The 13,209-nt window shown below is 35.8% G+C and overlaps 1 protein-coding gene across 1 annotated transcript; it reads left to right on the top strand.

The window, feature by feature from the left end:
- The first annotated feature begins 269 nt into the window (after positions 1-269).
- LOC132544894 (uncharacterized) lies at positions 270-8,838 on the top strand. Its single transcript, XM_060208546.1, has 9 exons — positions 270-344; positions 2,414-2,572; positions 2,897-3,055; positions 3,328-3,456; positions 4,365-4,456; positions 5,831-5,942; positions 6,638-6,725; positions 7,739-7,842; positions 8,728-8,838. Exons 1-9 carry the CDS (start codon positions 342-344, stop codon positions 8,803-8,805), a joined length of 924 nt encoding a protein of 307 aa, XP_060064529.1. The 5' UTR covers positions 270-341; the 3' UTR covers positions 8,806-8,838.
- Positions 8,839-13,209: the final 4,371 nt, after the last annotated feature.

Genomic DNA, 13,209 nt, shown 5'->3' with positions numbered 1-13,209 from the left:
AAAGAATACATACGTATCTTGGATTTTGACAAATTATCTAACAAAATTTTACAAGTTTCTGTTGATGATTTCACTTGGGCAGAGTAATAAGGGAGATAACTCTGTTATTAAATAGGTCATAGTAAGAAGATGCCTTCGTAACCCGATTACGATGTCCCTTTTGTGTTTAATAAGACATTGTACATACACTACGTGCGCATGTCAACAACACAGCACGGATCACAAAACAAATGCAGTTAGAAAAAACGAATTACATGAATTGTTGTCTCTACCGACTAGAACTCTATGACAAGTAGCTGCGACATTGCCCGTCCACTGATACGGAGTCACATCCCCGAAGTATGGTAAGGGACCGACTTTCATGTGAATCAAACTGTCATTTGTATGCATATATCATGTTTTTTTTTGCAACGGACTTAAGGTATATATATATATATATATAAGTCCATATTTTGGCAGTGCACGGGTGTTTGCAGAACACCTGACCTGTGTAAACCATCTGTATACAGGTTCTCTACTATAGTCACGTGTGTACACGTTATACAGGTGTGTTTTACTATACATTTGTAAATATGTACTGGTTATTTTATGTACACACATGTACGACATATGTGGTTTTGTAAACACACATGTACACAGGTGTATTTTTTCTACATGCCTGGGTATGTGTGTATTTTTACTATAAATATGTTATCTAATTTATCTATGCATACTTGTATGTTTTTTGTAAGTTATACATAGGCAAGTGCAAGCTAGCTGTATATAGGTTTTTTATATACACATTTGCATGTGTTCAGATGTGTGTCAGCTTTTGTGTACAAGTTGTTGTTTTCTTCTAAAATTACAGGAGTGTACAGCTGTGTATAAAAGGTATGAAAACAGAGTTGACTGTTTTTGTTAAAGTTTAAACTGTAAAACATATATATATATACATAGTGACATATATATATATACATAGTGACATATATATATATATACATATACATAGTGATATATATACATAGTGACATATATATATACATAGTGATATATCAAAAGAATTAGATTTTTCTAGCATAAAAAGAAGACAAAAAAGACTGGAATTGTTTTTCTGAAAACTAAAGCCAAAAATCTTTGAAGAATAAAATTATTTGTACAACTAGAGGTTGTATATACCATTAATTGAAAAAAAAACCAGGAGAATATTTTTATACAAAGAATTCAAAGAATCAATACTAGAGTACAATATACTTTCCTTTGCCTCCCCTTCAACAATTAAGTTGCACACATGAAAAAGGAGGGAGGGGAGATAATCATGAAAATTGAAATTTATCATATTAATTCAAACACACAGAAAAGCTTATGGTAGATCTCAAATCTCCAGTATCATTTTTCGTCTGAACTGTAAGCCTTTATTGAAAAAAATTGCAGAAGAAAAAACTTTTGATAAAATTAACAGTAGATATGACCAGACAGCGTTCGGTGGGAAGGTTCAGCTGGACAGATGCTGTCTTGTCTTATCTTCCAATAACTGCTCTGGAACTGGACTCAGTATTACACCAGGACTCCATCTCTTGAAGAACACCTACACTTTGTGAAGATTTTCTGAAGGATGTTAGATCTAATTATCTATGTTTTGATAAAATTGTTGAAAGACGGATGGCTGTTATTGGTACAACTTACCAAAATGATATATAATGACTATCAAATTGTTCAAATATAACTAACTCTGTCACAAAAAAATTTTAAAAAAATATCTTTGGGCAAGCCAAATGCAAATGTGAAAGTGTTGGAAAGACTTTAAATCTAATCCAAGTAGAGTTGGTAATGTTTACACTGACATCATTACAGTTTTATCAACATTTACCATTGTTTTATATTGCTTCGGTATAGCCTCATCAAGGTCAGGTGTATGTTACCAGCTAATTCACTGCAAATGGCGTAGGGATATCACATGTAACGTAAACAAATTGAGGTTGCCTCCTCTTATAACAGGGTGAAAATTCAAACTGATAAATAAAAGCATTGAATTGTTTAAAATTGGCATCCGTTGGCATTGTTCAATGTTGAGCAATTAGCACGTTTTATTGAATTTGCCCTAATTCTGATGGCATTCATTTGCCCATGAATGTCAACTGAAAAAAGTTCAATGCTGAAATAAACATGCCATTTCAGTGTTGCAGTGATTACAAAGCATTATTCATGAGGTTAATGATTGGTTCCCTTGGAGAGCTGTGTTGATGTTTGCTTCTTATTTAGGTTGTGAAAAAAACCTGCCAAAGATGTAAATGGTCGTCAGTTTTACAGAATGGTGATTTTCAATACAGACCAGGTTAGGTCGACATTCACATTGACAAATCCTTATGTTCCTGTTGATTAGAACAAAAATTGCTGAAACACATTTCTATGATGAAATATTTTTTGTTACGAACAGCTTGTCACAGATAACAGTAAAATTGAACAGACAAAAGCCGTGACGATGTCCAAGCAATCGCAGGGACCAACAGCGAAGGTGGTCTTAGAAGCACAAGTAGAGAAAAAGGGCGAGCAATTTAAACTGTCAGAAGCAGTGACTATCGAATATCGTTACCCTGTGAGTACTAGATAGAAAAAGAAGAGGGGAAAGTTAGATTGTCAAAAGTAGAACTGTCAAATATTATCTGTATGGGGGGGGGAATGTTGGGGGGGGGTACTGTCAAATATCATTATCCAGTGAGCGTTATATAGGGGAGGAGGAGGGCAGAGAGGAATTGGGATTGTCTGAGATGTTGACTATCAAATACTAGTATCTTGTGGGTGTTTTATAGAGGAGGGAGGGCGGAGAGGAATTTGTATTATGAAAAGTGAATCAGACACATGCTTGTTGGGAACATTTATTTATCTTTTCATTATCTTGTCTAAATATTTTTTTCGATAGATGAAAATCCTTGTACCCGAACATATTGGTAATAAGACATGTCGCTGGATTTTTCCGATTACATTTGGTGGAGGGTTGGTTGGCGGAGACAAGGTTTCCATGGAGATTGACATCCAAGATGGCTGCTGTGGTCTACTAACCAGTCAAGAGGCTACAAAGGTCAGAGTTCATCTAGAGACCAGAAATTAGCTCCATTCAGGACTTGAAATCAGTTTGATGACCATACGATACCTTTTTTCTTATCTTTATTTGTATAAATAAATGATGACCATTCTCAGCTGAAATAAGCTTGATAAATAAGTCTGAGAAATCAGTATGAAATTATTATCAAATTCATTATGGAGATGGATGCAGATTGCTGTTTGGTTTGTAATGTATAAGATAATCTATTCTGAATGTCCCCTGTTCTGTATTTGCCCATTCCTCTCCAGGTGTATCATTGTGAAGATGGACGCCAGACAACTCAGTCGTTTGTATATTCTGTTGGTAAGGAGGCACTCCTGTGTGTGTTACCTGACTACCTCGTATGTTACAAGGATGCCACATATACACAAACACAGGTACGTCATGATGAACAAACAAACCCCATAGTTAAACAGGTTTGTAACAGAAATGAGGTACATCCTGATTTACTAAAATATACACTTTCATGTAATCATGTAGATATTACATTACAAAAATGTGATAAAACAAGATACAAAGATATTATATTAGAGTGACAAAGCCTCAAAATACAAAACAAGACAAATAATATTATATCAGAGTGACAAAGCCTCAAAATGTGAAATAAGATACAAAGATATTATATTAGAGTGACAAAGTCTCAAATGCAAAATAAGATACAAAGACATTATATTAGAGTGACAAAGTCTCAAATGCAAAACAAGATACAGATATTATATTAGAGTGACAAAGTCTCAAAATACAAAACAAGATACAAAGATATTATATTAGAGTGACAAAGTCTCAGATTACAAAGTTATATAGAAGTGATGTATACTTGTAATAATATACAAATGAAGAGATAATTAAAGTGTGTATGATAAAAGTTGTCTCCCTTACATTATAAGATATGAGGTAACTTTTCCTTTATTAATGTGACCATCAGTACCAGTACTGGGGTCAATTTTTAATGAAAAAGGGACATTTTTCCTGATTTTATTTTGGTTTCTGGTGAGTGACTAAGTCTTTGAAGAGCTGGAATAAATATTAGAAGGTCTGTCCTGATTTACGCTTGCAATATTACATTTGAAGTGCCAACGAACTGGTCTGTCGGCATAAACAAACAGGCCTATGGTTACTTGTAAGTTATGGTTACATGGGGCACCAGAGTTACTAACTCTGTAATGTTATGATTGGTCAGGTTTGTTGTGATATTAGGATGAATAAACGTATTACAGAAATTAATCATACTTCACTGCATCGCACATCAGTTTATCATATAAATCTTAATAATAACTTTTTTCAGGAGATACAGCTTTGTAACACAGCCAATGTTGTGTATCTGGACTGGCTCACAGCTGGTAGAGTGGCTAGAAATGAGGAATGGGAGTTTAGCAGGTAAATCTAGCACTGGTTCAGTGTTGTGTACCTGGACCAGTTCAGCAGATAAATCTAGCACTGGTTCAGTGTTGTGTACCTGGACCAGTTCAACAAGTAAATCTAGCACTGGTTCAGTGTTGTGTACCTGGACCAGTTCAACAGGTAAATCTAGTACTGGTTCAGAGTGGTGTACCTGGACCAGTTCAACAGGTAAATCTAGCACTGGTTCAGTGTTGTGTACCTGGAACAGTTCAACAGGTAAATCTAGTACTGGTTAAGAGTAGTGTACCTGGACCAGTTCAACAGGTAAATCTAGCACTGGTTCAGTGTTGTGTACCTGGACCAGTTCAACAGGTAAATCTAGCACTGGTTCAGTGTTGTGTACCTGGACCAGTTCAACAGGTAAATCTAGCACTGGTTCAGTGTTGTGTACCTGGACCAGTTCAACAGGTAAATCTAGCACTGGTTCAGTGTTGTGTAGCTGGACCAGTTCAACAGGTAAATCTAGCACTGGTTCAGTGTTGTGTAGCTGGACCAGTTCAACAGGTAAATCTAGCACTGGTTCAGTGTTGTGTAGCTGGACCAGTTCAACAGGTAAATCTAGTACTGGTTCAGAGTGGTGTACCTGGACCAGTTCAACAGGTAAATCTAGCACTGGTTCAGTGTTGTGTACCTGGACCAGTTCAACAGGTAAATCTAGCACTGGTTCAGTGTTGTGTACCTTGACCAGTTCAACAGATAAATCTAGCACTGGTTCATTGTTGTGTAGCTGGACCAGTTCAACAGGTAAATCTAGCACTGGTTCAGTGTTGTGTACCTTGACCAGTTCAACAGGTAAATCTAGCACTGATTCAGTGTTGTGTACCTGGACCAGTTCAACAGGTAAATCTAGCACTGGTTCAGTGTTGTGTACCTGGAACAGTTCAACAGGTAAATCTAGCACTGGTTCAGAGTTGTGTACCTGGACCAGTTCAACAGGTAAATCTAGCACTGGTTCAGTGTTGTGTAGCTGGACCAGTTCAACAGGTAAATCTAGTACTGGTTCATTGTTGTGTAGCTGGACCAGTTCAACAGGTAAATCTAGCACTGGTTCAGTGTTGTGTACCTGGACCAGTTCAACAGATAAATCTAGCACTGGTTCATTGTTGTGTACCTGGACCAGTTCAACAGGTAAATCTAGTACTGGTTCATTGTTGTGTACCTGGACCAGTTCAACAGGTAAATCTAGTACTGGTTCAGTGTTGTGTACCTGGACCAGTTCAGCAGGTAAATCTAGTACTAGACCAATGCTGTTAACATGTCAGCTTAATATAACATGCTTCCTATTTCGAACACTCCTACAGATCCATCAGTAGTCCATTGATGCTTATGACTTATTTCTGTTGATGACAGGTATCTCAATAGAACAGAGATCAAAGTGGATGGGAAGTTGATCTTCAAGGACCAAGTTCTGATGCAAGATTCACCCTACCTTACCATCCACCAGTCAATGAAAAAATATAAAGTAGGTTGCTGAGAAATAAGGACTTGGTGTTTATGTATTGTTTGTGAGTAAATGTGTAATTATAAATTGGTGTACATAACTGAAATCTGTAGATTTTTACTCAATAATTGTAACACTGATCACGTGTTGACTCTCAACAACATCTGTGATGTACAATGTTCACACCAGCAGTGACATTTCCTATCGTACTGTCTGTAGAATATTCAGGTATACATTTGTGCTGCTTAGTGGTTTAGTTGGAGTACTGGTAAATGCAACATCAGGTAAGATCCAAGATGGCAACGACACTCCTTACCCATGGTGTTTCTAAAGAAGCTGAGAAATGGATTGGTCTCTGCTGATGTGTTTTTATCTTTGGGCAAGACACTTTATCTTAATATACACTTGATGGCATGTCCTTGGCCTCCTGTATGTTGTTCAGTTAGGGTGCAACCAGCTGCTGAGGACACCGCACTTTAACAATAGATCATGGTTTCTCCACTTTGTTGGAAACAGTCTCCTAGATAGCACAGGTTCAGTTTAGGGAAAAAAAAATTCACAGAAATGATTTGTTTAAAAAAGATCTTCCTTTTTGGGAAAAGTTTGTTCAACGTCAAGTTAAAATCATAGTTTCTTGCAACCATAACAAGTTTGTCAGATGAATAAAAATACAGATCAGACAGGTTTAAATTTATTTATTGTTTATATAATTACAGGTGACAGGTACCTGTGTGATACTAGGCAATAAGCTCCAGGACATATGTGCACACCTTCAGAAGACACTCACGCCAAAAAAACAGTTTGGTAATAAAGTTTCACACTTACCCACTGTACTCTGTATGATTTGAATTCTTACTATCAGAACTCTGTATACAAAGCTTAAGGCTTGGTAGTATTAAATGTATCATTTTCTCTCATCATATTCATTTGCATTAGAATAGGATCATATCATAACCTCATAGAAGACAGTAATGCCTGTAAGGTCGTATGAGTATTTAGTTAAAACAGAAATCTGGTCATTGAAATTACGACATAGCTATGCCATACCTTAATTTATAGTTATCTCGTAATTACGACTTAGCTATGTCATACCTTAATTTATAGTTATCTCGTAATTACGACATAGCTATGTCATACCTTAATTTATAGTTATCTCGTAATTACGACTTAGCTATGTCATAATGATGACATATAGTTATCTCATAATTACTGTCATAATCATGAAATATAGGCATCTCGTATTTAAAACTTAGCTATGTCATAATAATAACATATAGGCATCTCGTAATTACGACATAGCTACGTCATAATTATAACATATAGGCATCTCGTAATTACGACATAGCTACGTCATACCTTAATTTATAGTTATCTCGTAGTTTTGACATAGCTACATCATAGTTATAACATATAGGCATCTCGTAATTACAACAAAGCTACATCATAGTTATAACATATATGCATCTCGTAATTATAACATAGTTACGTCATAATTATAACATATATGCATCTCGTAATTACAACATAGTTACGTCATAATTATAACATATATGCATCTCGTAATTATAACATAGCTACGTCATAATTATAACATATATGCATCTCGTAATTACAACATAGCTACGTCATAATTGCTAAGTTGTAATTACCTTTAAATTTGTCATAAGTATGACATAGAAAGTATTTACTTCATGTTGCTATGGCAGTCTCCATAATTGATCCATCCTTTCTAAGTCAGTTTAACTTTCCTTACGATTTAAACCAATGAAGTGGTTTGGAGTTTAAGTTTTTGAATATTTTATGGTTTTAACTTGTAGGTGAGGAGTACGACACAGACACAATGTGTAGTGTCAGTCCAATAACAAACAAAGTGGGAATCTCAGGACTCTACATCCGATTTATGACCATCAACACCACGGCTGTAAGAATATATCTACATTAACTTGTATATTTCTCATTGTGTTCGAGGCGGGAAGGGGAGGGGAGGGGGGAGGGGGGATGTGATAGCTTATTGGGTCGAATGGTTGATGTACCAAACCTCAGGTGTAGATTATAATGGTGCACAGTTCAACACCCCTTACCCATAGTGGTTTGTGTTTCTCAGGAAGCTGAGAAACAGTCCAATTTATGCTGACATGGTGGTGTCCTTGGGCAAGAGACTTTGCCTTAATTGTTTTTAAGCTCCTCCAGTATGCTGTTCATTGAGGTCACCATCAGCTGCTACAAGGAAAACCTGCCTCAAAATGACTATGGCTGTTCATGAGACTATGAACCTAACAAACTATCACTGTGTCAAAGACCTACCATGCTTTGTTGTACGTGTCCAGGCACTTTTCGAATGGGTGCCATGAATTTTAGTCACTTTGGCAGTGAATGATTGGACATTGTGACTTCATGCAAGTCTTGTTTAACCATACTTGTACGATGTTCCCATCTTCCAACCCTTTTTACAATAAGCCAAGGGAGTTAACACACTAATCATGATTCAAAATCCAAGGATTGGCTTACTAAAGGACATTAAAATTATCATTGTACACCTGTACAGCGAAAAAAAAATGGATGGGCTTATTACCAGACCTGGGCTTATCATTAGTTAAGATATTTTAGTTTGTCTTTCTTTAAAGTCATAAAAGATTATGTGGCAGGTTCATATTCCTAATGGTCAAAGTTTAGTGAGGTTAAAGGTCATTATGAATCAAGTACAAAAAGTGTTGATGATGTGTCGGTATTATCAGGCTTATACAGAGATATAATTATAGCATGGTATCAAACACTGCATGATTATATTGACTTGGCTATTTTGCAGGCGTTTGCTGTGATCAGCGATATTGTCCAACCATTGTTACCTATCCTGGGAGCGGACCCCTTTCACAACAAATACTGACCAACATGTCCATTCTGTATCAGCACCATGGAACAGTCCAATATATCCACTGTATAGGTGAAATGGAAAAGCCTGTTATTTCCCTATAACAGCTGAATGGAACAGCTTGTACATCTGCCAAAAAAAAAAACTAACAAACATGTCCCCTATATCAAGAGAATGGAACAGTCTATACATCTACAACAGGTTGACCAGTATGTCCCCTATATCAGAAGAATGAAACAGTCTGTCCGGCTACAAAAGCGCTGACCAATATGTCCCCTTTATCAGAAGGTTGGAACAGTCTGTATGTCTACAAAAGCACTGACCATTGTGTCCCCTATATCAGAATGGAACAGTCTGTATGTCAACAAAAGAGCTTACCAATATGTCCTCTACATCAGAATGGAACAGTCTGTACGTCTACAAAAGCGCAGACCAATATGTCCCCTTTATCAGAAGGTTGGAACAGTCTGTATGTCTACAAAAGTGCTGACCAATATGTCCCCTTTATCAGAAGGTTGGAACAGTCTGTATGTCTACAAAAGCACTGACCAATGTGTCCCCTATATCAGAATGGAACAGTCTGTACGTCTACAAAAGCGCTGACCAATATGTCCCCTATATCAGAATGGAACAGTCTGTACATTGTTTTTGGACAATATCTGCAATATCAGACTGACATCGTGTTAGTTGTTACAGTTTAAGGACAACAGATACAACATCAAGTCTGTACCTTACAGAGGACGTGAACTGACACCTGATGACATGAGGAAAATGTTCTAATACTGGTATCATTATGTGTGTCCAGGTAGTCAGTACAAGTGTGAGGTCTCAGGACTGATGTAGACTGTAACAAATTAACTATCCATTATCAGTTTAAAATACTGTTAGATCTTGTTACTGAAGATGTTGGATCATTTCTGATAGAGGTCCAGTTCTTGCATAAATTTTCATATCAAATTGAAATTATGCCAAGAATTGTAAGTTATTATGAACCAATGACATTTTTCGCAGTAATAATAAGAATTCATTTTTATAATACCATTTTTCCCATAACATTTAAATATTTCTCATAATCAGACTGATTAATACTTAGAACCCGCTTCAGCATCACAAATGTGAAACTTTCACATGACACTGCCAATTTTAGTGAAATGTTTACCAATTTAATGTCAGATTATTTTTCTAATGTTGAAGTGTTAGTGCCTTTATACACAAGAGAGAGAATGTTGTTATATCTTATAATATTAAATATATAAAATAAATATTTACATATAAAATTCAGTTTTATTGTTATTAGCATAATATCAAACAGTAGACACATACTTTCTGTACAACAGATACATACTTTCAATACAACAGACACATACTGTCAATACAACACACATGTCAATACTACAGACATACTGTCAATACAACAGACACATACTGTCAATACAACAGACATGTCAATACTACAGACACATGTTAATACAACAGACATACTGTCAGTACAACAGACATACTGTCAATACAAGATACATACTGTCAATACAATAGACACATGTCAATACTACAGACACATGTCTATACTGCAGACACATGTCTATACAACAAAAACATGTCAATACTGCAGACACATGTCTATACAAAACATATACTGTCAATACAACAGACATACTGTCAATACAACAGACATGTACTGTCAATACAACAGACATGTACTGTCAATACAACAGACACATGTCAATACTAGACACATGTCAATACAACAGACACATGTCAATACTACAGACACGTCTTTACAACATACACATGTCTATACAAGACATATACTGTCAATACAACAGACACATGTCAATACTGCAGACATATGTCAATACTACAGACACATACTGTCAATACAACAGACACATGTCAATACAACAGACACATGTCAATACAACAGACACATGTCAATACTACAGACACATGTCAATACAACAGACACATACTGTCAATACAACAGACATACTGTCAATACAAGAGACACATACTGTCAATACAAGATACATACTGTCAATACAACAGACATGTCTATACTACAGACACATGTCTATACTGCAGACACATGTCTATACAACAGACATATGTCTATACAAGACATATACAGTCAATACAACAGACACATGTCAATACTAGACACATGTCAATACAACAGACACATGTCAATACTAGACACATGTCAATACAACAGACACATGTCAATACTACAGACACATGTCTATACAAGACATATACTGTCAATACAACAGACACCTGTCAATACTAGACACATGTCAATACAACAGACACATGTCAATACAACAGACACATGTCAATACTACAGACATGTCTATACTGCAGACACATGTCTATTCAAAAGACACATGTCAACACTGCAGACACATGTCTATACAAGACATATACTGCCAATACAACATACACATGTCAATACTACAGACACCTGTCAATACAATAGACACATGTCAATACTACAGACACATGTCAATAGAACAGACACATGTCTATACAACAGCTGATTAGGAGAAAAGAACAAGAAAGACCAAACTCTTTTAGAACCAATGAAATCATAGAATGTTGGGTGCCAAGATTATTTTGTTCCACAGAATTCAAGTTCTTTGTCATCTATCGTGCTTTTAAGATTCCATGCAGACATTGATAATGTTAGACCACTACTCTGATGTACTGTCCTCAAACTTCAATAAGATAAAGGGACGATAGTGTGACCAAGTGGGACCACAACCAAGTGCACTGCATAATAATAAAACCTATAGATATTTACAGAGGATTGTCTGCCCAAACGAACACCCAATACAAGAGGCCCAATGGGCTTGCATGCTTGCCTGTTCGTTAATGCTTTCCATTAAACGTTACATCTTGCATCGCTAACCATCTAAGTGGGCTACAGTTCACACCATCTTTAAAGTTTAGCATACATTTTAACATATTGGACCCCATAGAACATGAATGCTCAGAATGGCTCAAGTTTTTTCTTCTTAGTATAAGGAGCTTACTAGCCCATACTGTTATTTCAGGTCACTTGTTCTTGTGTTGTAGAGTCGATTTGTTTAGTGGACAGACTAAACTGGCTGAATTAATGTGCCAAGCATATCAGATCTATGCTTGTAATGACAGACAAAATGGTGGTGTACAGGTTTCGTTTCTGTTTTTTTATTGGACTCAATAATACATGGATTCATGTATTTTAGCTCATTTTACAGCAGAAACTTGGTTGGTTTCCTCTGGTTATGAAGTGTGAATTCCCAAAGATGAGGAATGAGCGAAGAACTTCTTGAAAAAAATATTTATGGATTTATCTGCCAATAAGATACAAACAAACATGTAAACATTGGATAAGAAAATTCTGTTTATCAGAATTGATAAGCAAGTCACTGGAAATGTGTTGCAAGTTCCAAAGAGGGTACATTTCACAAGAACCTGTCAATTTCAAACATGTTGAAACATTTGGGTTGGTATCTAGCGACATTGTTGTATTTCAATATGTATGCGTATCATTTGATTTAGTAGACACATTCTCCAAGTGCCGTGTATATTGAAAAGTTCAAGTCTTGTATTAATCTATATACAGACTGAATTACAGCTCTGTATATTTCCTTTAAACTCTTTCTTTATTGACCTATTTATTTATTTATTTATCTATTTACCTGTTTATTTATTGACCTATTTATTTATCTATTTACCTATTTATTATTTATGTTTTAGATTGGTTCTGTATATACAATATACTGTACTGACAGTCATTATTTTTCTGTGCATCTGTGTAAATAATTAAATACTATCAGAATATTTTCACATAATAGATTAACATATTGAGTCAAAAGCAGACTTTATTTAGTCCAGCTAAACCTAAAAAGGGACAACCAGAAACAATAGCTTACAATTTCTGGTAGTGAAAAATGCTCGCATAACAAGCCAATCAGGGACCAGCGAAAATTTCTTGTAAGTGAACTGTGCTGAACTTGAGTTTGCGGCGTATGTCCCGGTGCAAGGAGCATGCGTCTATTCAGTGGTGTTTTATGAATCGTAAGTATCCTCATCATTTGTGTTGGTGTCTGTGATTAGTACATATAAAACAGTTCCGTGAGTATTTATGATGCTTTTAGTTTCAAAACATAATTTTGACTGATTATACAAGCCATATTATGAATACTGAAAAGCAAACAGAAAATTTTTATAACAATTAGCATAAAATCAAGTTATCACTAGTAATTCAAATCCTACTCCATTGTATGTATGTACATGGAGAAGTTTTCCTTTGTCATTTGTATGACAAACTATGCTTTGTCCCCTTGCTACCCATCTTACCCCCACATTACTATCCCAACCTCCATTAATTCCTAACCCTCTCCTACAGTTCTGTCTCTAGTTCCCTTCAATTAA

The sequence above is a fragment of the Ylistrum balloti genome, unplaced genomic scaffold (assembly GCF_031769215.1).
Source record: "Ylistrum balloti isolate Yb309-2 unplaced genomic scaffold, AGI_CSIRO_Ybal_v1 Utg369812, whole genome shotgun sequence".
Lineage (NCBI taxonomy): Eukaryota > Metazoa > Mollusca > Bivalvia > Pectinida > Pectinidae > Ylistrum > Ylistrum balloti.
The sequence above is the reverse complement of the archived record's forward strand: the minus strand, read 5'-3'. Positions and strand labels throughout refer to the sequence as shown.